The sequence below is a fragment of the Maylandia zebra genome, linkage group LG13 (genome assembly GCF_041146795.1).
Source record: "Maylandia zebra isolate NMK-2024a linkage group LG13, Mzebra_GT3a, whole genome shotgun sequence".
Lineage (NCBI taxonomy): Eukaryota > Metazoa > Chordata > Actinopteri > Cichliformes > Cichlidae > Maylandia > Maylandia zebra.
In genome coordinates this window covers 20,271,841-20,297,505 of record NC_135179.1, presented here as the reverse complement: position 1 = coordinate 20,297,505, position 25,665 = coordinate 20,271,841, and the positions used below count along the sequence as shown (strand labels likewise).

General features: G+C 41.6%; 2 protein-coding genes across 7 annotated transcripts in view; both read left to right on the top strand.

The window, feature by feature from the left end:
* dst (dystonin) overlaps positions 1 to 25,665 on the top strand; it is a 103,945-nt gene that overhangs the window by 36,580 nt on the left and 41,700 nt on the right. For 4 of the 6 annotated variants that reach the window (XM_076891734.1, XM_076891733.1, XM_076891736.1 and 1 more), the window contains 31 exons: positions 2,894 to 3,060; positions 3,262 to 3,374; positions 3,484 to 3,590; positions 3,674 to 3,793; positions 4,043 to 4,138; positions 4,231 to 4,358; positions 5,751 to 5,844; positions 5,930 to 6,084; positions 6,178 to 6,646; positions 6,744 to 6,872; positions 6,999 to 7,076; positions 7,183 to 7,344; positions 7,593 to 7,697; positions 7,909 to 8,004; positions 8,089 to 8,214; positions 8,302 to 8,454; positions 8,547 to 8,701; positions 8,810 to 8,936; positions 9,105 to 9,288; positions 9,894 to 10,051; positions 10,142 to 10,320; positions 10,419 to 10,557; positions 10,643 to 10,836; positions 10,950 to 11,112; positions 11,190 to 11,273; positions 11,490 to 11,597; positions 11,689 to 11,787; positions 17,964 to 18,110; positions 19,309 to 19,397; positions 19,483 to 19,591; positions 20,169 to 25,631. In XM_076891734.1, the coding sequence (XP_076747849.1) occupies positions 2,894 to 3,060; positions 3,262 to 3,374; positions 3,484 to 3,590; positions 3,674 to 3,793; positions 4,043 to 4,138; positions 4,231 to 4,358; positions 5,751 to 5,844; positions 5,930 to 6,084; positions 6,178 to 6,646; positions 6,744 to 6,872; positions 6,999 to 7,076; positions 7,183 to 7,344; positions 7,593 to 7,697; positions 7,909 to 8,004; positions 8,089 to 8,214; positions 8,302 to 8,454; positions 8,547 to 8,701; positions 8,810 to 8,936; positions 9,105 to 9,288; positions 9,894 to 10,051; positions 10,142 to 10,320; positions 10,419 to 10,557; positions 10,643 to 10,836; positions 10,950 to 11,112; positions 11,190 to 11,273; positions 11,490 to 11,597; positions 11,689 to 11,787; positions 17,964 to 18,110; positions 19,309 to 19,397; positions 19,483 to 19,591; positions 20,169 to 25,631 (9,696 nt within the window). Of the gene's footprint in view, positions 1 to 2,893; positions 3,061 to 3,261; positions 3,375 to 3,483; positions 3,591 to 3,673; positions 3,794 to 4,042; positions 4,139 to 4,230; positions 4,359 to 5,392; positions 5,639 to 5,750; positions 5,845 to 5,929; positions 6,085 to 6,177; positions 6,647 to 6,743; positions 6,873 to 6,998; positions 7,077 to 7,182; positions 7,345 to 7,592; positions 7,698 to 7,908; positions 8,005 to 8,088; positions 8,215 to 8,301; positions 8,455 to 8,546; positions 8,702 to 8,809; positions 8,937 to 9,104; positions 9,289 to 9,893; positions 10,052 to 10,141; positions 10,321 to 10,418; positions 10,558 to 10,642; positions 10,837 to 10,949; positions 11,113 to 11,189; positions 11,274 to 11,489; positions 11,598 to 11,688; positions 11,788 to 17,963; positions 18,111 to 19,308; positions 19,398 to 19,482; positions 19,592 to 20,168; positions 25,632 to 25,665 lie in introns of those variants that run through there. The other 2 variants (XM_076891738.1, XM_076891737.1) reach the window with 2 other exon arrangements.
* Positions 15,441 to 18,027, top strand: LOC143421804 (desmoplakin-like). Its single transcript, XM_076891740.1, has one exon. It carries the CDS (start codon positions 15,502 to 15,504, stop codon positions 17,599 to 17,601), a length of 2,100 nt encoding a protein of 699 aa, XP_076747855.1. The 5' UTR covers positions 15,441 to 15,501; the 3' UTR covers positions 17,602 to 18,027.

Genomic DNA, 25,665 nt, shown 5'->3' with positions numbered 1-25,665 from the left:
GATTCACTGATTCAATGCAAATCTAATATTTTGGTCCAAACTTTTGTGTGTTTGTTCTATATAAGGCACATCTATAGATCTCCTTATAGACTGAACAGTTTATAATATTACTGTTATTACATCTAAGAGTTGAGATGTATATGATTCATTTTTGCTTTGCTCAGTTGGCAGATGACTTTATCTTGAAGTATGGGAGCTATTTCTAGTGTCATGCTTCTTCGAAACTTGTTTGTCATTATTCTTCCTCCTTCAAACAAAATCTACAAACTCCTGTTGATGTTATCTGCGTTAGCTGGCTAACACTATCAGGGAATGCTGAGAATCATTCAAATTTATCTTCATCTTCATCTCTTTTGGTCATTAGCAGCAACTTATGGTGAAACAGAGAAGAGAGAAAACTGTAGTTCTCCACAGAGTAAAGTTTGGTAGGAGATAAAGTAAATATCTGTGGTGCATTATCAATTGGCTGTTTGGGAGGAAGTGTCAGATATGTGACAAAAGTATTTGCGCTTTCATATTTAACTTTGTATTCACGTATGCAACAAAAAAAGTGTAACCTCAAACCATTTTGCAACTCAGTCACATCAGTAGTTTTTGGCACTTTTTCCCCCATTTGTTTACAAAAATAAACAAAGAAACCATATCAGAAAAATAGTTACTCAGATTTTGCTTTTGGATATTTAACAGCTCAATTATTAATTTGTATTTTTACATATTTTTATTATAGTATTGTAGCTTCAGTGGGTTATGGAGGCTAAAATGTGCAAAAGTAAATGATATAGTGATTCACCCTGAAATGCATCCCTGCTGATGATCCACCAAATTGCTGTTAGTCTTATTAAATCTCCTTTACCCTTGTGTTGTGTTGTGGTATGGATGCCACAGTCATATGAAGGCATTCAGTTAAATTAATGAAGTTAATCAGATTAAGCTCTTTAACACTTCTATTTTTCACTTTGAAGAAAGCTGTGGTTACCCTGGCTTGTCTGTAATAATCCCTGGTTGGGAAGTTTGACTTACCACCACAATCATAATTAAGTCAGATCTATACTCAAGTGGAAGATTGATATTTTGATTTGCAGTCATTTATATTTGGTGGCATGTTCTGGGAAATCAAAGCCCTTTCACGTGTATACATGCAAACAGGAGACAGAAGCAGCAAGTCCTCAGCACAGAACATGGCGTCAGTGACAGATATGAGATTCTCAATGTGAAAGCTGGAGCTGGGTTGCAAAGCAGCTTGCAGATGAGCATGTAAGTGCTCTAGCAGCCTAAACAGTCTGATTTCCTGTATGTCGGATAGTGAGTTTTATATTGATATCAGATAAGCAATCAGCTGATGTGGACTGGCATTGAGATCAGCTGATCTGCTGGAATTGTGGCTATAATATAATAATAATAATAATAATAGTATAACTGTTGCATAATTGTGCCCGATTGTGCTCACTATATATGGTTTCCGTTTAAAGCATAAAAGGACTAAAGTGGTGTCCAGTTAAACAGAGGTTTATACATCGCTGTATTTTATTCATGTGTATGTTAAGGATTTTGTTGTTCTTTTTTTGCCTTGTTTTTTGTTGTTGTCACCATGTTCCCTACCTGAATAGATTGATTTACTGATCAACTGGCTGATGATTTACTGAACTGACTGCAGTTCATTCTGTAAAAAAACCACAGTCTGTGATTTTTCTGCTTTATGTGTAAAGCCTGTCTCTCATGCATAATGTTTCCATACTTTCGGCTACTTGGTATCTGTGTTCCACAAAAACAAACTCCTAGAAAGTTTTGAACCAAAGTTAAAGAGATTTTCCAGATATGAAAATAAACTTTAAAGCTAGTGCACCAACCACACATTTTTAATACACGTTATAAACACGCAGCTGTAAAATCAACCTGTGACGTGGCAGTGTTTGCTTTACGTCATTATACCATACTGAAGCTTTATAGTGTGCTGTAAAACTATTGGATAATTTATTATGCAACTCTGTCTCACGTTGCTGGTATGTTGCAGACATTTTCAGCAAACTTTTTTATCCATCCATCCATCCATTCGCTTCCGCTTATCCTTTTCAGGGTCGCGGGGGGCGCTGGAGCCTATCCCAGCTGTCATAGGGCGAGAGGCAGGGTACACCCTGGACAGGTCGCCAGTCTGTCGCAGGGCTAACACACAGGGACAGACAACCATTTCACTTTTTCATGTTAATCAAATCAAAACTAAAACTTTCCTTATAGAGTTGAGTATCCTCACTGTGAGCGAGTTATCAGGCACGCAGGTGTCGATCCAGCAGCCATTTAAGTTACAGCCATTGGTGTTGCTGTTCTTGCATGCCCTTCCCCTCATATTAATAATAATAATAATAATAATAATAATAATAATAATAATAAAATTTTTTTATCTATAATGCACTTTCAAATAAATTGCTATTTGAAGGTAAAAATGGGAAATAAATAAAAACAATACAGTTAAAAACAGATAAAACAAAAGAGAACAGCAATAAGAACCAGTAAAAACTTTAGGCATAAGATTAAGACCAGCAGGATAGAGTGAACAAGCTGGTCTTTAACTTAGCTTAAGTTAAAGATGGGGCACGAAAAGAAAAAGCACGCTGCCCAGTAGTTCTTCTTCTGGCTTTGGGAACTTTTGGAAGGCCAGGGGCCTGAGATTGGAGAGGATGGGATGGAACACAGAGGTGCAAAAGGTCAGAGAAACATGAAGGTGCCAGACCATTTAAAGCCCATTATAAAACAGGCAAATCAGTGAAGATAAAGTTTTAATGCCACAGAGCAGTGCATCGCAAGTTTATGTGTTTGATTTGATGTCTTTGAACCCTCAGGCGTGGAAGTCATGCCATTTCATTTCTGCGTTTTGTTTTTTTGTTTTGCCTTGCGGCAGATCTCGGAGATCCATGTGACGGGAGAGTCCGAGGACATGACAGCCAAGGAGAGACTGCTGCTCTGGTCCAAGCAGACGACAGAGGGCTACGTAGGTGTGCGATGTGAAAATTTCACAACCTCGTGGAGGGATGGGAGGCTATTTAATGCCCTTATTCACAAATACAGGTACTATAACAAACACACACACAACACAGCATGTTTTTGCAGAACAATAGTGCTTTTGGTTTTCTTTTGATTTATTCAAAAAATGCAGCTAATATGGACATCACTGCTTGAGTTTATTTTTATAGCTTTAGTTGCCCTATCCTTACAGTAATACACCGTGTGTACCTTACCTCTACCTACCTCTGCCTCTTTCTATTACAGACCGGACCTTGTGGACATGAGCCGTGTGTCAACACAGACCAACCGATCAAATTTAGAAGACGCATTTTGTGTAGCTGAACAGCTGGGGGTGGCCAGACTACTGGATCCTGAGGGTAAGAGTCACATACAGAGTCATTCAAATCATGAAAAATAACTCTCAGAGTGCAGCTTGCTCTTGTTTGCTGTCATTCGTGACCCCTGGGTTTGTACGTTTCTCATCAGATGTTGACGTCCAGTCTCCTGATGAAAAATCAGTCATCACCTACGTCTCAACACTGTACGATGCCTTCCCCAAAGTACCCGATGGAGTTGAAGGAGTTAGTCCTAATGTAAGTTAAGCGACTTCAACGAGTCCAAGTTAAAATGCTAAGAAATCCCTTATTTCTCATGATTCTTCTTCTCTTATAAACAGGACGTTGATATCAAATGGGTGGAGTACCAGAACATGATCAAATACCTCAGCCAGTGGATCAAACACAATGTGGCCATAATGTCAAGTAGATCATTCCCCAATAACCCTGTAGAACTCAAGGTATGGCACCACAACAAGATGAGCTCCAGTTATCCCGTTTTACACTGTGTTTGGAATGTAGGCATATCTGTATGTCTGAAAGGTAAAGGATAATTGCAATTTAATGCTCAACTTAAAGCGATGCTAATGATGTGAGAGGGCAGCTGCATCCGTTTGCTGCATGAGAGATTATTATGCAGGGGGTACAGAAAAGTGATCGGACACTTTTAAATAAGTTGTTTTTTATGTAATCTGCTCTTTATTTTACAGGCACTTTATACACAATATCTTCAATTCAAAGAACATGAAATCCCACAAAAAGAAAATGAGAAAACAAAAATCAAAAATCTCTACAAAATGCTTGAGGTACACATGTGCACGATTGGATTACACATTTCCTGCATTTATGGTCTTACGCACTGCAGCGATAATAAGTGTGCCGGCGTTGTCCCTGACAGATGTGGATCGAGTTTGGACGTCTTCAGTTACCCCCAGGTCATCATCCGAATGATGTGGAGAAGGAATGGGGTAAACTAATTGTCGCCATGCTGGAAAGAGAGAAGAGCCTGAGGCCAGAGGTGGAAAGGTAGGTGTGCACTTTTTCTGCCCAGGCTCATCCTAATGTGATTTAAGGTCTCATCTTTATAGTCTCTATAAACTAATTTATTTATGACTTTATGGTTTTAATGGGCAGAAGAAATTAACTCTGCTAATGTGTAGGCGCATAAGTCAATGTAGTGGGTATTTAATATGACAAACTGTGTGTGTGTTGGAGGTCACATGCAGAAATCAAACCATCACTGATGAGCTGCTTTTCTTTAAAAAAAGGATAAACATGAAGACACATGCTAAGTGAGTCTGCAAAATATTTTCTGAGGGTGGCGTGAGGAGAGTGCTTCGGTGTCGTATTGCAAGCCTGCTAATGGCTTTAATGAAACCAGACACCGATGGTCAGTGTAGCATGTCGGAGAGTGATTTGCCTCATTAAAGCAGAAATCCCCCAACTGATCTAAGATCTCGTTTACATGATATATTTCAGCTCAGGTTTACAGCCAAAGTGCATGCTACGCATATGATGAGGATGGGCTACATTCTGCTTGAATAATGAAGTGCAAAGTCAGCAGCACAAAAACAAATCTCGATTATCTTGATTCCTGTGTGGCAAAAATTTGCAAATGCAATCAACACAAGTTTATGTCAAAGTGTGAACCGACGCAGCGATTTTCTTTGGCGAAGGCTTTCAAGTATTTGAACCCCATCTGTTGTTTGCTTTACAGTGTAGCTGGTATTTCTATGGAAACTCACACATCACCTTCCCAAATTCCCTATGAATGATGGTCGTTTAGACAAGTTTACATATCAGTTCCTTCCTCCATGGTCTATAAACACATCATATTTACTGCATTATTTCAGGGTGTGGTGAAAACTGGCAGAAACAGCAATTACAGCAGTTTGGCTGTCCTCCAAACAGACTCAGTTCTGACAACGCTGGACTGTCTCAACCTGCCGTTTAATTTTTATTCCCCGAGGGCGGCATAGTATTTCAGGGTGGGAGTTTGTACTCGCTCCTCACCTGGCTGTGACACTATAATTATGAGCAAGTTGAAAACAGCTCCCTCAGTTAGGTCTGCGAATGCTTTCATCGAGCTGTCGAATTTGGAGCCCGATATTGTTTCGGGGGATGGTTAGGATGAAAAACAGTGATTTTGTCTGCAGTAGGAGTTTTGCATTGTAAAGTAAGATGGCTTATTTAAGCGGGAGCAACAGTAGTTTCACCAGCTACGGCTCTGGTGACACCGTCTACTCTGAGCCTTTACAGATTAACAGCTCAGTGTTTCTCAATAACAACATTGCCTATGGATCCAGGTGAGCGCACTGTGTGACAACTCAAAATTTTTTTTTTGGGGGGGGGAGTTAGACATTTTGACTTTAAACAAGTGAAAACAAGTAAAATAACTTTCCATCTTTGTTTTTTTAGGCTTGAAATGTTGCAGCAGATTGCCAACAGGGTTCAGCGAGACTGTGTTAACGGCGAGGACAAGCTTGCACTGGCGAGAACGGCCCTGCAGTCTGTAAGCATGCACTCTCAGTTTAATACTCCAGCAAGCTGTGATAAAATAGCAATGAGTTGGAAGTCCTTTCTTTTTCTTTTCAAAGGATGCAAAACGTCTTGAGTCTGGTATTCAGTTCCTAAATGAAGCTGAGATCGCTGGCTACCTGTTGGAGTGTGAGAATATTCTCAGACAACAAGTAGTGGATATCCAGATTCTCCTGGATGGAAAATTCCCATTTGCAGATCAGCTTGTCCAAAGGTACAAAGTACATCCTTCTGTATAAATAAAACACTGAAATTTCCTCATGTCATTAAAAAAATATGTCTCAAATTGTCATCTGCTTCTATACAGGGTGTCAAAACTCCGCGATGATCTTCTAGCCCTGAGAGCCGAATGCTCCTCTGTGTACAGCAAAGGCCGCACCCTGACAACAGAGCAAACCAAAATGATGATCTCAGGCATCACACAGAGTCTGAACTCTGGCTTCTCCCAGAGCATTAACACTAACCTGACACCAGCCCTTACTCCTGCACTCACCCCAGGGGGAATAGGTACCCCTGGGTCCACCTTCACCTCCAGCCTTACGCCGTGCCTCACCCCATCCTTGACTCCTGCCTTGACCCCGAGTCTGCAGCCTGCATCAGTCCAGAGCTACTTGGGGAGCGGTGGTGACATGGTCCCAGGTAGCCTCAGGCATTTGAAAAACATGCAGATCCGGAAGCCCTTACTGAAGTCCTCACTGGCAGACCCCAGCTTGACAGAAGAAGAGGTCAACATGAAGTTTGTTCAGGACCTTCTAAACTGGGTAGAAGAGATGCAGGTGAGCATCTCTGATTTATAACTTGGTGTGGGTTTATTTTAAGGCACTTAAAATGAGATGCTGAGTATCTGTGTTGAGTTTTTTTTCTGTTGTTAAGATGGAGCTGGAGCGTTCAGAGTGGGGATCTGATATGCCAAGTGTGAAAATGAATTTAGATAACCACAAAAATGTACACAGAGTGATCGAAGAATTCCAAATGAGTCTTAAAGAAGCCAAAATAAGTGAAGTAAGTATTTCTTGCAGTTGCATAAATTTTTGTTAGCTGTGTTAGAACCCCCCCCCCCCCCCCCCCCCCCCCCAAAAAAAAAGATAAATAAAAAAAAAAAAAATAAACATGTTTTTCTTTTCTCAGATTCAGATGACGATGCCTTTAAAGCTCAGCTTTTCAGACAAACTGAACAAACTGGAAAAGCAGTATGAACGACTCTTGGTGAGAGATTTGTCGAGCTTAATATTCCGAATTTATGAATGGCTTTCCAATAAATACTACAACTGCTTACGTGCTTGTTTTTGTCTGACTCGCCCGTCTCTTTCAGAGCTCATCCAGGGAGCGGCAAAGCCACCTGGAGAGCCTGCATGACTTTGTATCACAGGCAACTCAAGAGCTCATCTGGCTGAACGAGAAGGAGGAAGAGGAGGTTGCCTTTGACTGGAGCGATCGCAACATTAACATCTCCAAAAAAAGGGATTACCACGCTGTAAGTCTTTGCTTGTTGAAGCTAGTAAACCTTCTATCAACAACGATTTGGCTTTCTAGTTTTTGCTTACGTTATAGCTCCATTTATTTAATGAGGCACCATTCGCATCAAAAGGAACTGGGGCTTGAATGTTTAGCTTTAAACTTAAAATCAGTGAGACGGGATATGAGATTTTGTTAGATGATGGACTAACTGGTTTTATGCCGTGGCAGAATGCCAGTGATGCTCAGCTTAATGTCTTAATACAGGACCTGATGAGGGAGCTGGATGAAAAGGAGGAAGCCATCAAGTCTGTGCAGGACAAGGCAGAGCGCCTTATGCTCAAGAACCACCCAGCCAGGCTAACTATTGAAGTAAGCCCTTTGTGTTCTTTGTGCATCCTCAATATGACAATTAAGAATCCAAATTTTGGACTAGCAGCAGTGACTCCACCCTGCATTCATCTTTCACAGCGATTACAAGATTATAAAGTCCTGATTCAACTTGTAATTTTCCAGTTATGATGCCAAGATATGTATGTATTTTTTTAATCTGAAAAAATTAATGTTGGGGTTTGTTTTTAAGGCATACAAAGCTGCAATGCAGACCCAGTGGAGCTGGATTTTACAGCTCTGCTCATGTGTCGAACAACATCTCAAGGAGAATGCCATTTATTTTGAGGTGAGTTGCTGCTGTGGACTGTTTCAGCGAATGCAGCAAAGTGTTTGCCACATCTAATTCAACTCTCTTTCCCTCACTGTGCAGTTTTTCAGTGATGCCAAAGAGTCCATGGATTACCTGAAAAATTTGCAGGATTCGATTCAAAGAAAGTACAGCTGTGATCGAACAAGTAGCCTACACAGACTGGAGGATCTCATTCAGGAGTCCATGGTAAAATGACAGAAAGATATGAAGTGTGTGTGCATTTAAAGGCGAAATGAAGAAAACACATTTTTTTGTGGGTTTCTGTGTCCTTAGGACGAGAAAGAGCAGCTCCTTCAGTACCGCAGCACTGTGGCTGGGCTGGTGGGCAGGGCTAAAAATATTGTGCAGCTCAAGCCCAGAAACCCTGAAAATCCACTAAGATCCTCCATCCCTGTTAAAGCGATCTGTGATTATCGTCAGATAGAGGTACTATTATTGGTGCCGTGAATCACCACATTTAATCTCGGTTTATATAAAACATTTATAGTAAATCAGTTACGGTTTGTCAACTCTTTCAGATTACCATTTATAAAGAGGATGAGTGCGTACTGGCCAGTAACTCTCACCGGGCTAAGTGGAAAGTCATCAACCCAGCAGGTAATGAGGCGATGGTTCCCTCTGTTTGCTTCACTGTCCCTCCACCCAACAAAGAGGCCGTTGATATGGCTTCAAGGTGAGTTGGTAGGATGCTAAGTTTCCTACAGTTCCCCTATAGTAATCTTTTTCACAAATTTCATTGACGCAGCAAATAATATTAATAATATAACCTTTGCTTCTGCAGAACTGAGCAGTTATATCAGAACGTCCTGGCACTGTGGCACCACTCCCACGTCAACATGAAGAGTGTGGTGTCTTGGCATTATCTAATGGCTGACATTCAAGCCATCCGCAACTGGAATGTGGCTTCAGTATGTCAAAGTTTGTTTTTTCAGACTGCAGTCAGTCGAGCTTTTCTTTTGACGATCATTTGTGATAATCACGCTTCAGTTTGATAACGATCATTCTAAGGAAAATGCCAGTTTGTGTTATTTACACTTGTTTTTATTTGTTTGACTGTTTTGCTCTCATCACTCCAGATAAAGACCATGTTGCCAGGTGAGCATCAGCAGGTCTTGAGCAACCTGCAGTCCCACTTTGATGAGTTCCTGGAAGACAGCGAGGAGTCAAAGGTATTCACTATGGCGGACTGCGCGCAGCTCGAGAGAGACGTGGCGGCGTGTAAGGAGTATTACCAGGAACTGCTCAGATCCGCAGAGAGAGGCAAGGCTCAAATCTCCCTTCCCCTTCTGCGTAACAACAAGCAGCTTGTGTACATTGTACAAAACACAGCAAAGGGAAACACATGGCTGTTAAGCCTTTTAAGCCTTAAGTTAATACCTATTGGAATTACTCTGATTTTGCTGTGAATGTAAATACTGCACTGATATGCCGTTAAAGTGTTATGTGTAGTCATGAATTTTAATTTTGGGAAAATTTGAAGAATATTTGTTCCGCTGTGTTGATACATATGCACGTGGGCAGTATTCACATATACAGTATAAAATATTTGCATTTCCTTTTAAAAGATTGTTTTTTTCTCAATGCACTAGTCATAATTTTCTCATTTTGGGACTGACTCCACCTCAGCAGAATACAAAGTTCAGTGGATTGAGCTCCATTGCATCAGACCTTACTTGACCTTATAGCATAATAAGGGTGCCACCTAGAGGCAGTCAGTTTAAACTGCAGTATTTTTGGGTTTAAATTATTTTCCTTTGGATGATTTTCAAAATAACGCAAAGCTTTATATTTATTACTCTCAAAAAGAAAAATGCAACCAAGATGTCAGTATTTTTAATAGACTTTGATCCTTTTCTGTTACACAGAGGAACACGAGGAGTCGGTGTACAATCATTACATCTCGGAAATACGCAACTTCCGTATGCATCTGGAGGCCCATGAAGAACACCTGATCAGGCAAATACGCTCACCCCTGGAAAGAGATGACCTGGAGCAGAGTCTGCAGCGTATCACAGAGCATGAGGTACACATTGCAATACTCATTTATGATACTCGAGAACTTCGCTGTTATTGTCAGTTTAAATCATCCCCCCGCCCTCATCTGCTCTGGCAGAGGAAGACGGCAGAGCTGAATAAGCTGAAGGAGGATCTGGATGCCATGAAGGAGAAGTGCGAGCTGTTCCTCAGACAGGCCGCAGGTTCTCCGTCTGTGGCAACGCTTTCATCTGAGCTCACAGTCCTCATTCAGAGCATGAGCCAAGTGTACTCCATGTCTTCCATTTATATGGACAAGTAAGAGTTTCCCTTCATTGTAATTAGGTAATTCATTTATATGTATGTTTGTAATACAAAAGAATATTAGAACTAAAGACCTTTTTCTTCTATTGCAGATTAAAAACTGTGAGTTTAGTGGTGAAACACAGTCAGAGTGCAGAGGCGCTTGTTAAGGCCTATGAGTCCAAACTCTATGAAGAAGATGCCATGAACCCTGATGTCAAATCCATTGAAAATGTCATTTCCACACTAAAGGTGTTACACCAACATGATACAGTATTTCACCAACACACCCAGTGTTTTGACTTCACTTGTTAACCATTCCTGCTTCTGCACACAGCACTGGCGGACAGAGATTGATGAGAGACAGGAGTCATTCCACGACATGGAGGATGAGCTGCAGAAGGCGCGACTCATCAGTGACCGCATGTTTAAAGCGCACAACGAGCGCGACTTTGACCTCGACTGGCACAAAGAAAAGGCGGATCAGTTGAGCGAGAGGTGGCAGAACATCCACTCGCAGATCGATAGCAGGTTTGGCTTTTTTCATTTATTCATTCTGAATTAAATCAAGCACACCAGCTGTTTTTGCAGAAAATAGTCAGTGTATGTATTGATCACTAAAAGCTTATCCAACCAATTTTCAGGCTCCGCGACCTGGATGGTATCAGCAAATCTTTGAAGCACTACAGAGACTCCTATAGTAGCCTTGATGAATGGGTTAGAGACATGGAGGCAGCACAGCTGAAGGCCCAAGAACACAAGCCTGAGGATAGCAAGGCACTGGCTGAGCTGTTAAACAAACAAAAAGTAGGACAACACAGAAGTTATTCACAGCAAAAAACATTTATATAGATACACAATGTATTAAAATGTGTGTTTTTCAGATCCTTGTTGCTGAAATTGAGAAGAAACAGAGCAGTATCGACGAATGTCAAAAGTACTCAGAGCAGTACTCATCTGCTGTTAAGGTGAAGCCATTTGTTGTCTTTAATTTAGTTTAACCCCCACTTTACAGTTCTGTTATCTAAACAGTAACGCATCAGGTCTGCAGGCTTTTGCAGAATATTTTTTCTGAATAGTGCAGCAGTTAGTCACATTTTGTTGACATTTGGTGAAAGGAGACTGAGCAATAATAATCTAACAAAAACTAGTTCACCATCAATTCATGTGAAATTCTTTTTTAGGATTATGAACTTCAGCTGATGACGTTCAGAGCGATGGTCGACTCCCAGCACAAATCTCCTCTCAAGAAACGGAGGATGCAGAGTTCTTCTGATGCCATTCAGCAGGAGGTCAAACTTTATTTTGGCTTTGTCAGCAGAAGAAATGAGTTCTGTATGAACAACAGTGCCTGCTCAGTAATATACTTGGTTGTGTTTATAGTTTATGGATCTCCGAACGCGCTACACTGCTCTGGTGACTCTGATGACTCAGTATGTGAAGTTTGCCAGCGAAACGCTGAAGAGAACTGAGGACGAGGAGGTGAGTTATTCTTGCTTTAACACATAAAACTTTCTGTGGTAACAGGGATTCGTGTGGCACTTTTTCAATTTCAGTTTGTTCACCATTTGTTTCCTGATGCCAATGTAGCTGTATTGTCGCACATGGGCATGCTTCCTGGGTGGTCTTCTCTTTTTTATCAGCTTGTTTTAGTGGCTCACAGCACTTCCACTACTTGTCTACCTTGACTTTTTGACTCACTCCAAGACAATTATCCCAGATGGAGGTCTCATCGTGAGGGAAGAGAGTTTGCTTCATTGTACAAAAGAAGCAAAGGAAATGGAGCAGTGCATGTCTGCATGGATGGTAGCTCCTTCCTGGAGATATTGACTTGCTGGGATGAGAAAGCTTTTTTCTAATTCTGCTGCAGTAGATCTTATATGTCTCTTTTAAATGTCTCTCCAGGAATCTGTGCATTAGTTCTAAAGCTTAGTTTTGACATATAAAACTATAACTGAAATAAAATCAAACCTAAAATATTGATGGTATGTTTGCAGTTTTTAGGCATTTACAGTACAACTATCTCTTCTTTTATAAACAAAACTCATTAAGGAAATTCCTGGAGAGATTGTTTTATTATTAATGGCGCTAATTTACAATGTCTACAGTGGATGATTTGTGTTTTTTCCCATTATAGAAGAGAAAAGCTTTTGAAAGAGCAGAGAATGAAAGGTGGACAGAAAGCATGGAGCTCCAAAAAGCTACAGAGGATATAGAGATTAGTCAACTTAAGCAGCGGGTCTGGGAGCAGGAGGCTTTGCTGACTGAGAGGCAAGAACAGTTGGAAAAGTTGGAAGGAGAAATAGAAACACAGCAGAAGACAATTGGTGATCTAAAGTGTCAGAAATCCCAGCTCGAGCATGATCTGAATCAGTATCATGCTAAATTAGAGATAGCAGTTAAAGACAAAATGGCAATTGAGCAGGAATTAAAGCACACAAAAATGTTAATCGAGCAGTCAGAGGCCACGTGGTCTTTGACTCAGAAGAAGCAAGACGATTTCTTAAAAGGTAGAAACGATGGCCACAATATTAATACCCAAAGCCTTCACAGAAAAAAAGATGTGGAGGAAATAGACTTTGCCACTGTTCATGAGCTGCAAAGCCAAATCCATGCTAAAAGTGTGGCTCAGCAGCCTTTGGCCTTTGACAGCCAGTCAGCAGGAGACTGTGAGCTGAGATCATCTGCATTCAGAGAAAATGACAGCACGATGGTGGATGTTCTGCAGCAGAAATTAGAGGAGCTGGTCCTGGTCCAGAGAAAAGCAGACATGGCTGAAGAAAAAGCACAGAGTTATAAAAAGCTGTTGGATGACAGCAATAACAGACTGAAGAAACTTCAGATGGACTTGGAAGCTGAGAGGATTAGCATGAGACAGAAATCAGAGGAACTCCAGCAGGAAACACAGAACATGAAGAAATCCATCAATGAGCTTCAAGACGAAATCAGATCTCTCAAAAGAGCAAAGTCCTCTCTGGAACAAAACACGTTTTTTCACAGCACTGAAATAGAAGGCCTTAAAGAGCAGCTGAACATCGCCCATGGAGAGCTGCAGAAAAAAAGCTCCATTGAACAGGAAAATAGTTACAAGATTAACAGCTTAGAATTAGACCTGGCTTCCAAGCAGTCAGTAATAGATCAGCTGAAGTTTAAATGCAGTGAGCTGACGAGGATGAATGTCTCATCGGAGAGTAATATTCAAGGTCTTCACATCCAGATGGAGTCAATGGAAAAAGAGAGGTCACTTTCAGAACAAAAGCTCAGGTCTTTAAGGAGAGAGATCGACAGCTGGAAACAGCAAGTTCAAACAGCAAAGGAAGAAAGTAGCTTAATGAAAAAATCTGAGCAGGCGCTGCAGGGCAAGTGTAAAAATCTGGAAGCAGAACTTCAAAAAAGTGAATTAGCTGCTTCTCAGTGGCAGGCGAGAGTAGATGAGATGAAACAGATCAATCTGGAGATGGAGGAAAATCTAAAGAACATCAAAGCTAAACTGGATCAGGCGATGATGGAAATTGACAGCAAGGATCAGCAAATTAAAATCTTCAGGGCTCAAGTAGAGGGCACCAAATCACAGGTCAGAATTATCGAGGAGGAGCTGAATAAGAAATCGCAAAGCTCTCATGAGCTTCAAATTAAACTGCAAGATTACAGTGAGGAGGTAAAGAAAATGACTGAACTGCAGCAGAAAATCAAAGTTCTCAGTTCAAGTACTGCCAGTTATGAGAAAGAAATAACCTCTCTTAAAACTGAGCTGATGTCAGTGCTTTCTGACAAGAATTCGGCAAATCAAAAGGTCCACATGCAGAAAGCTGAAATCAATGATTTGAAAGTGATGCTGAATGCTAAAAATGCACAACTGCAGAAGGAATGTGCAGAGAATCAAAAGCATCTCAGTAAAATCAAAGCTTTAGAAGATGAGCTTTTCAAACAAAAGCACAGTTTTAAGGGGTTAACCAGCACCTCGGAGAAAATGACAGAAAACGTAAAGCAGGAACTTTACACGCTTCAGAGTGAGAAGAGAGAAACGGAAAGGAAAGCCGAGAACCTGAACGCTAAACTTTCAGATTTAAGCTCCTCACTGCAAAGAACAAAAGACGAGTTAGCGAAAGAGGCCCAAGAGAGAAAAGTCAAAGAGTCCAAACTAATTCAGCTGGAGGCTGAGCTTCAGAAAAATAGAATAGCAATCAAAGAAATGATGTCCAGTTCTGAGAAATCCAGATCAAACCTACAAAATGAGAATACACTTTTAAAGAGGGAGAAAGCTGAGGCATTAGAGAAAAGCATCTTATTGGGATCTGAAGTCAGAAAACTGAGAGAAAACCTTCAGCACGCCCAATCGGAAGCCGAGCAAAAGCAAATAGAAAACGCTGCGCTTCAGCTGAGGTCCCAGCAGATGGAGGAACAACTGGATAAGTGTAAGAAAATGCTGGAGGAGTTAAAGAGCAAACTAGAACTCCAGAGAGAGGGCTATGACAGGCAGTTGCTGCTAGTGAAAACTGAAATAGAGAGAAAAATCATTTTACTGCAGTCCGAGCTCACAAACGACAGCGAGAAATCCAAAGTGCACAGCGCTGAACTAGCAGAGATGCTGAATAAGTATTTCAAGCAAGACATGAAGCAGATAAAACATCAGAGCACAGCTGATTCAAAGCAACAACTGGACCAACAGCTTCAAATCAAAATGGACAAAGTGCAGCAAGAGAGAACGAAGCTCGAGCGAGACTTGTCAAAAGCAAAATCTCAAATAGACGAACTCGAGGAAGAAAAAGTCGAACTCAAGTCAAAAATCAGTGCTATGCAAAGCCTTTGCAATGAGCAAACGGGTGAATGGACAAAGTTTCAACAGCTGTTGAAAGACAGCGAGTGGAAACTCACAATGAGAGAAAATGAGGCAAGATCTCTGCGGGAACAAATAGTGCTGTACGTCAAAGAGGTTAAAGGCCTTCAGGAGAAGCTTTCGACACTCGGATTAGAGGCGACTCAGTGCAGTTTCCAGTATGTGAAAGACAACAAGGCTGATCTGATGAATGCAGATGTCGCTATAATGCAGAAAATGGTGCACTCAAATCAAGATACAAAAAGCAGGAGAGATGAAGAGATTCTCTCAGTGAAAAAGTCCTCACAGGTACGCACGAGGCTGAATTTTGCATTACAGGAACATAATAGTGCATTTATTAACAGATCCAGTATTTTTAAATGCAGTATGCTCCTTTCAGTAGTTGTTTTTTTCTGTTAGTTGATATTAATAATTGTAGCTGTAAAAACTTAATAGCTCTTCCAATGTCACATCTACAGATGGCAACAACGGAGAACAAAATCACCCTTGAAGTGATTAAACATGTCAGACAAGATAAGAGGGAGATCATTCACAGTCAAAGCCTTCAGCAGGATTCAACAACAAACTCAATGTTGGATAGCTCCCCTTATCAAACTCCCGCTTTTCTCAAGAAAGATGTGCAAAGTGTGACTTACAAGAGCCACGTTAACACTGATTTCCAAAGCTCTGTGACAGCACAGGGATACATGGCTCTGTTGGGACTTAAAGACAAACAGCTGCACGAAACTAATGTCAGCAAGACAAAAATGTACCAAAGCGCATCAGAGAGTAGTATAACAGACCGCAATGGACAGCAGAGCGTGACATATTCAACTCCCCAAAAGCTCCCAGACCTCAAAGGGGGTGTAAGCATTCAAAATATTGTCAAATTTAGGCCCTCGGATGAAGAGTACATCGGCAAACCGGCTGCTATTGCTGGAATTTATGTGGAGTCGAGCAAGAAAAAGATATCCTTCCTGGAAGCTGCTGAGAAGGGCTTCCTAGCAAAGACATATGCCCTTGAGTTTCTCGAGGCTCAGGCTGCAACAGGAAGCCTTACAGATCTGGCTACCGGACAAACGCATTCAGCTGCCGAGGCATTGGAGAGGGGGATTATAGATCCGAGCCTGAAAGACAGACTGATGGAGGCTGAGAAAGCTATTAGTGGCTACATCTTTAAAGGCAAAAAGCTGTCTGTGTTTCAGGCCATGGAGGAAAGGATTCTCGATAGATACAAAGCCAAAAAGATCCTCGAGGTCCAGGTTGCTACTGGAGGACTGATAAACCCAGCAACTGGGGTCAGGGTAACAGCTCACATTGCTGTAGATCAGGGTCTTTTGAACAAGGAGACTCTACAGAGTCTCTATGATCCAGTCAGTAACCCCAAAGGTTATCACAACCCTGACACTGGACAGAAAGCATACTACTCTGACATACTGAAGGCATGCTTGTACGACATCAGTGGTGGAGTGTTTCTCTTTCCGTTTGGTCAGAGGCACCTAACAAGCACATCTCCTGCCAGCTCTCATAGGGTGTCAGTTGTCAACAGCAACTGTGGCACTGAGATGTCAGCCTATGAAGCATTCAAGGGGAAACACATTGACAAGAAGACATATCTGTTTCTGTCACAGCAGGAGAGTGAATGGCAGGAGAAGTCCACAGCTGACCCCAGTGGAACCCCACTTCACGTCATTACTGATGTCAAAGGTGGCCGACAGCTTTGCCTTGAGTCGGCTCTAAGTCAGAGATTCCTGGAATCGTCTGAGCTTGAGAGCTATCGCAGAGGTCTTCTTAGTATCACTGAGATCGCAGACATGATATTTTCAAGAATGGTTGTTGTGGAAGATGTTAACAGCCCCATTGCTGGACTTTGGGATGTCACTCAGAAGAAAAGGCTTTCGGTTTTTCAGGGTTTTCAACAGGGCTTTACTGACAGAGCTACTGCTTTGCGGCTGTTAGAGGCCCAGGCCTGCACTGGAGGTATTTGTGACCCGTCATGTGGAGAGAGAGTTACCCTCACCGAGGCTCTCAAAAGAGGTCTTTTGGATGAAGCACTGAGTCAGCAGCTTCTGCAGTTTGACCAAGCACTTAATGGCTTCATTCATCCCAAGACTGCAAAGACTTTGTCTGTTTCCCAGGCTGTTCAGGAAAATCTCCTCCCAAAAGACGCCGGTTTCCGCTGTATTGAATTCCAGCTCCTGACTGGAGGATTGATAAAACCTGACACCCACGACAGAATCTCACTTGAAGAAGTCGTTCAGAGCGGACTCGTTGATAAAGTTACCGCCACTGTACTCAAAGACGAGAAGTTCCACACCAAAAGCCTCACCTGTCCAAGGACCAAGAGAAGAATTACATTCAAAGAGGCTCTGGAGAGAAGCGTGTACGACTGCCACACCGGGTTAAGGTTACTGGAAGCTACGAAATCCCACGGTTTTGGACCAAAGTCAACATTTCATTATGTTTGGGCATATAAATAAAAACCTGTCAGTTATTATAGCATTAGCCTTTGGTGGGGTGGATTTAAAGTCAGTGAGTCTTTTCTCGTTATCTTTGACCTTTTGATGAACAAAGATGCCTCTTGTGGTATTACCAATGAAGTCTCGCATTGCTAAACTGGTAAAAAATATTTGTGTTTCAGTGCTGCTGATTCTTCTTCAGCTCTGACCAAAACAGTTTTTCAGTACATGGTTGTCCAAAGCTTTCTTGTGTTTTCTTCTTTTGGTTTTTGCTGATTTTAACTTGATCATGAATGGATTTTGACAGCTCTCTTCCTGTGTTTTGGTTTATTTTTGTAGCAAAGTTAACAATCTTGTTAAAAGTCCGTCTATTTTAATTCTAGAGATCTGTTGATGAGGAGAAGAGAGAGAATGGTGATAAGGTTAACAAACTATTGCAGTGGATGTCCAATGTGAAACAGACCGTGAGCAATGGTGGGGATGCTCTGAAAGATAGTAATGCCAACACAGATGCTTCTAATAAGCCGCAGGTAAATAATGTGTATGTTCCTGGTGTGTCCTGTTTTTTTATTATTGCTAACTTTTGTTTATATATGAATTTTTTTAATGACAAAAACACTCCAATCAAAATGATCCCACCACCCTTTGCTGTCACAGCGTTTGATTTCTAATAAAACAAACTGTTTACTTCCTGATTCATTTTATCCATATATGTTGTGAAGCTCATGGATTTAATTAATGCACTTACAAAGACCTACAAAGATAATATGAAATACTTATTTCATTTTATTCATAATAAAAACAAATGCATATGTTGCACAAGCACCCATATTTAATGCACTTCACTGAATAATAAATGACGTCAGTCTCACAGGTTATTGAAATATTTTAACATGTGGCCCAAAACTGATATTATTCACCTTAAGGTTACATGAAATTTATATAAAACTATCCCTGATGTGTTCATTATATTGCAAAAGGAATTAAATCATGGCTAAATAGTGGTGAGAGGCAGTTTATTATCACGGGGTCCATAATTAAATCTGCCCAACATAAAAGAATAGAAAATAAAATAAATGTGTGAATTAAAGAAGTTTAGATTTTCATTACATGTCATTTGCTAATGAGATCACTGACTTCTTATATATCTTTTGATGTTAGTAGTGGACCTTTGGATTTCTGTAGTAATACTTTCATAAACTTAAATAAATGTCTGTAAAGTAAAATCACAATTCAGTAATTACAGTGTAACATAATTAGACTTTATTTTGTCAAATTATGTCAAAATCACCTTCCCCTTCCCCTTATTATGTTTCTGATATCATGCCCCTTATGTAAAACAGAATAAAGCACAATGTGCACAGTGCTATCAGAAATAACAGTGTTAAAATTATAGCCTCATTAAAGACTGTGTAAATCAGTCAAGTCCTCTTTAGGAGAAACACTAAAATGTTATGTAGGTTTCCATTGCTAATATTTATTGCAAAGTTGTTGTGTGCAGTATGCTTCATGTAAATAATGAATCATGAAAAATTTAATTTAGTCTGTAAAAAGTATTTGTGTGTGTGTGTGTGTGTGTGTGTGTGTGTGTGTGTGTGTGTGTGTGTGCATTTTTGAGGATTATCTTGTTTTTTTGTTGCAATTGTAAAGTAAAACTACCATAAAAGTCACTATGCATCATTGACTCTAACATGGTGATATGCATGTTGTTGCTGTTTGATGTTCTAGGTGTCAGTGGAGGAAATCGTCACTAAAAAAGAACAAATTGCAGAAGCGCTGAGGTCCACACAAACGATGCTAAACAAACACAGTGACAAGTAAGCCTCCTTACCTGGACTAGCATGCAAAAGACTGACTGGTAAAGCTAGGGGCTTCATCCTTAATATTTTTTTGTCTTTACAGAATGACAGAAGAGGAAAGAAAGAAGGCCCAAGAGCAGCTGCAGTCTCTCACTCAGGCCTACAATGAACTCTCCCAGCAGTGTTCAGATCAGACTCCCTCTGCAGATGAGGTTGGATTATAGGCTTCGTGTTTATTATTGGAGTGTGCCCTATAATGTGTTGGAAAACAGTGCCCCCTGATGTTCGATTGCATGTCTAACCATTATCCTCTTTTCCCTAGTACAGTGTTTGCCAAATTCTGTCGCACTTTCTCTTAGACTGGCTCCTTAGGAACAGAAACTTAGTATGGCTGAAACCAGTCAAACCTGAGTATGCTGTAAACATGCTAATTGCACCAAGCTGTGGTCTGATATTTCACTTCTTTCAGTGTGCTTAAGCTCTCTTTAAGAGCTCAACAGGATAGCAGATATATAACTTTACAGTGTGCTGTGTGACTAATGACACTCTTTTTGCAAGATGCTGAATGCTTATATTCCAGATGCATGATAGCTTTAAATGTACTCTCCATCACCCTCCTGTTGCAACCCCGTTGCAGTCTTGCTCTTGCACAAACGCTGTCTTAACAAACCCGTGTCTGTGTGGTGGTGAGTATAGATTTTGTCTTGCCTCAGTTAGTAAAATTTGAACAAATTTTGAGGCTGAAGCCAAAGCTAGTGAGATTAATTGTCATGCTTTCATTTCCTGCAGGATTTCAAACCCCTTGATAGGATTGGGACTGGAATGACTGGCCTGATTGATCAGAGAGGTTTGGTAAATCATCAAGGGCCCCTCCTAACCTCTAATCTCTCTGAACCCCAATTTCATCTGGGGTGTGACGAAGCTATTGAAGAAAATCGCATCTACACATCAACGCTGAATCACTTGCCAGTGTTGAATGATTCAAGCAAATGCATACAGAGTTCACATGTCTCCTCTGTGTCCCTGTCTGACATAGCAGCAGCTAGAGAAGGGTCCATGTGTGAAGATGTGATCATAAAGATAATAGAGGCCAGCCAGGTCAGTGATGAAGTGCAGATGTCCTACACAGGGGACACGATGACCCTGGAGAAGGCATTTCAGTGTGGTTTAATTCCTGCTTCTGTCTACGTAAACATCCTTCAGAGGAAAAAGTCTCACCAGGATATGATAAATCCTGGCACTGCAGAAAGTCTGTCTTTTTTAGAGCCTGAAGAGGAGGGTGAAGCTTGTGAGGCTAATAAACTGATATTCAAGGGCCTGAGCAGAGAGAGCTCAGAGACATCAGAGGGGAATATTAACAGTGTGGCTTCGGGTGGTTTTAGTAATCAGGAGATTATGGTGAGGTTGTTAGGTGCTCAGGGGGATCTAGAAGGTCAGAATGAAACTGAGGTGTCAAATGGTAACTTCCAGAATGCTGGAGGTGGGCTGAAGGTGGATGCGGCCATTCAGTGTGACTTGATGAGCTCCAGCAGCACACTCATCGTCCTGGGAAATCAGCAACAGTTCATGGGACTTGCGTTGCCTCACTCTGGGGAAATCCAAACGGTGTCTGCCTCGCATGAATCTGATTGTCAAAGCACCTCCAGTGAGTTTACCTGCAGACTTTTTACTAATCGAGGGAAAATAGCAGCATTTTACATTCCAGAAAATTCAGAGGTGATAGATATCACTACCGCTATTCAAAATGGTTGGATCGACAGTCACACAGCAGAGGTTCTGAAATCCATAGAGATCCCAGATGTGCTGCCAGATGTTGATCACCTTAGTGAAAAGTTTTCATCTTGGCTCACTTATAAAAAGCTGGCAGTTGATGGGTGGCCTCATGATGGTTCAGAAGTTAATCTCCCCTCTCCCACGGAAGCAAAACAGTTATTCATCTCATACTTAATGATGAACAGTTACATTGACCCAAAGTCAGAACAGAGGGTTTTGATACTTGATGATCAGTTAAACAAAATGGCTCATGCTTTTCTTGAAGACACGCTATTTTATCCGAACGATGATGAAGGTTTGACTGATTTGACTTTGTTTGATGCCAAAAATCCTTTTGAAGACGCAGATTCTGAGATGTCGCTACACATAAATGATGAATCAGAGGAGTTAATAAAAAACACAGAGGAGGTGTTTGATCGTTATGACTTTGTTTCCCAGACCGGCGGGAGAATCACCTTTGATGAAAACACACAACACACATTTGAGCCTCATAATTTCGTTTCCTCTGGCAATGGAAGAATAACCTTTGATGAAAAATCGAATAAAAATGACAAAGCTTCAAAACACGATCATGCCAAGGACCTTTTAGTGAGTAGTGACATTGATTTTAACACCAGAGGTGTAGAGGTGGAAAACGCGTTTGAAAACGACACATGGTGGACAAAGTCAGATCAGTTTGAAGAAGGAATTTCTGGAAATACTTTGAAAAAGGAGGCCGGAGATTATGCCAGGGAAGGTCTTGATATTCCAGGTTCTCTAAATGTGTCAGTCCCTCACACATTTTGCTCTGGGGAAAGCAGAAATATTAGCTCACCTTCAGTGATGATTGGCTCTGAGTCCTCATTTAAATCTTGCCATCAGGTGCCACCACACTATAAGGCTAAGTGCTTTGATACAACAAGTGTTCATATTGAACAACCTCAGTTTTTAAGCTCTGAGGACTCAGTGGAGGGTGGAAATGAGTGGAAAAGTGCTATTGCGCTTCTGAAAACCCAAATGGAGGAAGAGGGCATTTTGGACGTCACCTCTGGGAATTGTTATAACCTGCAGGAAGCTCTTAATAAAGGATTAGTGGATGATAAGATGGTACTAGAGCTGCATGACTCACAGTCAGATGAAAAAAATCCCATCCTGATGGTTGAGACAGACAGATTTTCTGGATTAAAACAGGCATTGTCAAGCAGATGTCACACAGAGCAGAGCTTTTTGAGGTCTCATTGCAGCAGGAGCATTGGTGAGGCACTCCCGCTTGAATTAGTCAGGGATTCAGATTCGCAAGACAACTTTTACCCAGAGGAAAACCGTGTTTACTCTCTTTCTGAAGATCAAGATCTGGGTTTAATTCACGCAGCTGAAAACACACAGCAGGTGATTTCAAGAAATGCTGCTGTCACGGTGCTTGATTTAGCCAAAGAAGAGGCTAATAACAAAGAAGGAGAGAGTGAAAATAGAAATCGAGAGTTGGCGTGTAAGGCAGTGGGGAGTGTAGAAACAATGACTAATAAAGTACATCTTTCCCTTCCATCAGAAAGTGGTAACATGCCTCAGATGATCTCACCCTCTTATTGGAATCAGGTTACAGCAGAGCGTATCAATCATATAGGAAAATTGCCTTTAGGGGCTGAGGACAGTGAGTCACACACCTTAATGGATAGCGAGCTGACAGGAAGAATCTCTGGCATCAATACTGATTCCAAAAGCCAGACTCAGTCTGCCACTTTTGCTTATCACTCCGGTAAATCTGACAGCATACCCAGTGATGATGATGTTTTCGGTGATGGATATGATACCAGTGTAAGAAAACAGACATTCATTCAGAGTGAAACCGGCACGTCAGTTTCATTTTCCAGTGCTTTGTCTTTGGAAGCTAGAGTGGAAGATGAAAGTGGGGTTCGGTCAACTTTGGGCAGTGAGCCAGCTCCGAGTGTGGATTACACATCGCTTGGGGATTTGGTTGAGGGTGCAGTCATCTCGGTTTCCAGGGGTAATTGTAACTCTGTGAAAAACAGGGCAGAAGATGTCAGAATTGCATTACGTCAGCAAGCAGAAAGTGATTATAATGATGAATCTGAGCCCAGCAGCTGTCAGAGAGATCAGAGCCTGATTGCAGCTGTTTGTGAAAGACCTCCAGAACAGCAGAGCTCCTCTTCTGAAATACCTGCTGTTTACAGCAGCATAACAGCAACAAATACCATCAATCACAGCAACTATGATACTGAAGATACAGTCCTGACTCCTAAAGATTTCTTAGGGTTTACAGATGGTGGAGCAGGTGATTCTGAGAGGCCTTCCCTAGAGAAGCAAAATGATGACATTCTCACTATTGATGGTGAACAGATCTCCACAGCTCTCTGTCAGCGAGATCAGAGCCTGATTGCAGCTGCTTGTGAAAGACCTCCACAACAGCAGAGCTCCTCGTCTGAGTTACCTGCTATTTACAGCAGCATAACAGCAACAAATACCATCTTGCGCAGCAACAATGATATTGAAGATTCAGCCCTGACTCCTAAAGATTCGTTAGGGTCGGCCCATGGTGGTGCAAGTGATGCTGAGAGACTTTTCCAAGAGAGGGAAAACAATGACCTTCCCTCTATTGATGCTGTATCTGTCTGTCAGGGAGATCAGAGCCTGAGCTCACCTGTTTGTGAAGGACCACAACAGCAGAGCTCCTATTCTGAGATATCTTCTGTTAATAGAGACATAACAACAAGTACTATCAACCAAAGCTACTATGATATTGAAGATTCAGCCCTGACTCCTAAAGATTTGTTAGGGTTTACTTGTGGCCTTACAAGTGATGCTGAGAGGCTTTCCCAAAACAGGCAAAACAATGACATTCCCACTGTTAATGCTGAACAGATCCCTGTATCTCTCTGTCAGAGAGATCGGAGCCTGAGTGCAGGTGTTTGTGAAGGGCCCCGGCAGCAGAGTTCCTCTTCTGAGTTATGTGCTGTTTACAGCAGCATAACAGCAACAAATACCATCAATCACAGCAACAATGACATTGAAGATTCAGCCCTGACTCCTAAAGATTTGTTAGGGGCGGCCCATGAAGGTGCCGGTGATCCTGAGGGGCTTCCCCAAGAGAGGGAAAACAATGATATTCTCACTGTTGATGCTGAGCAAATCCCTGTATCTCTCTGTCAGAGAGAACGGAGCCTGAGTGCAGCTGTTTGTGAAAAACCTCCACAACATCAGAGCTCCTATTCTGAGATATCTTCTGTTAATAGAGACATAACAACAAGTACTATCAACCAAAGCTACTATGATATTGAAGATTCAGCCCTGACTCCTAAAGATTTGTTTGGGTCAGCCCATGGAGGGGGAGGTGATGCTGAGAGGCTTTCCCCAGAGAAGCAAAATGATGACATTTTTAATATTGATGCTGAACAGATTTCTGTACCTCTCTGCCAAAGGGGTGCACCTGTTTGTGAAAGACCTCCACAAGAGCAGAGCTCCTCTTCTGAGATACCTGCTGTTACAAATACTGTTTATCACAGCAGCAATGATGTTGAAGATTTAGCGGTGACTCCTAAAGACTTGTTAGAGCCAGTGCTTGGTGTTACAGGTGATGCTGAGAGGCTTTTCCCAGAGAGGCAAAACAACAGCATTTTCGCTATTGATACTGAACAGATCTCTGCATCAAGAACGGACACAGACGATCCTGATAGTGATAGAAATGTGTCCTGTTTAAATCCATCGTTTCCCTTATCAGACAACTTTGGACAGCCTGGAAGTAGAATAGGAGAAGAGATGAGATCTGATCCTATAGAAGAGGATCAACGTTTAGAAGTGTGTGTTTCTGTGGATACTCACACAGTTACGGATTTCCTGTCTGAGAGCAGTATAATACCTGTTGTTTCCTCTTCAGGCCCATTAGTGTTTTCTAATCCTGGAAAGACATATGCAGATGACCAGGGGGAAGATATTACACACAGTGATAAGAGCAGTGGTTTGGAAAGGGCACAAGCTCAAGATTCTCAAGATGCCCTTTCTATAGATAAGAATAATGCACAATCTTTACATAAAAACAGTTTCCACGAGAGTAGCACATCTCAAGGATTCACAGACAGCAGTCACCCAGATCACCTCATGAATTTACTGAAGCAAAATTCTCTCAGTTTAGACAGCGAGGACATGAGGAAAGCAAAACTGATAAGCCAGGATGAAAGAGGAAGTCAAGAGACAGAGCAGTCTGATGCTCCAAATATCCAGCTGCAGCTGCTGCAGGTTTTTAAGACTGTTTCCACAAGCCAAGACCTTTCAGTGCTTAAGGAAGTGATGGATACCCTCAGCAGCGCTCTGGGGTGTGAATCACAGCAGGAACAGTGGCACACACTGGAGAGCATCAAAGAGGAAAGTTCAGAGGGAGAGGATGAGGAGTCGGGAGAGGATGACGGTGCTCCAAAGACTCACCAACCATCTGTTGAGGCCTCTGCCAGCTCATATGGCTGCAAAGTTGAGGAGGTCAAATATAAGGTGCGGTTTATTTTGGCTGAATGCTAAGCTCATC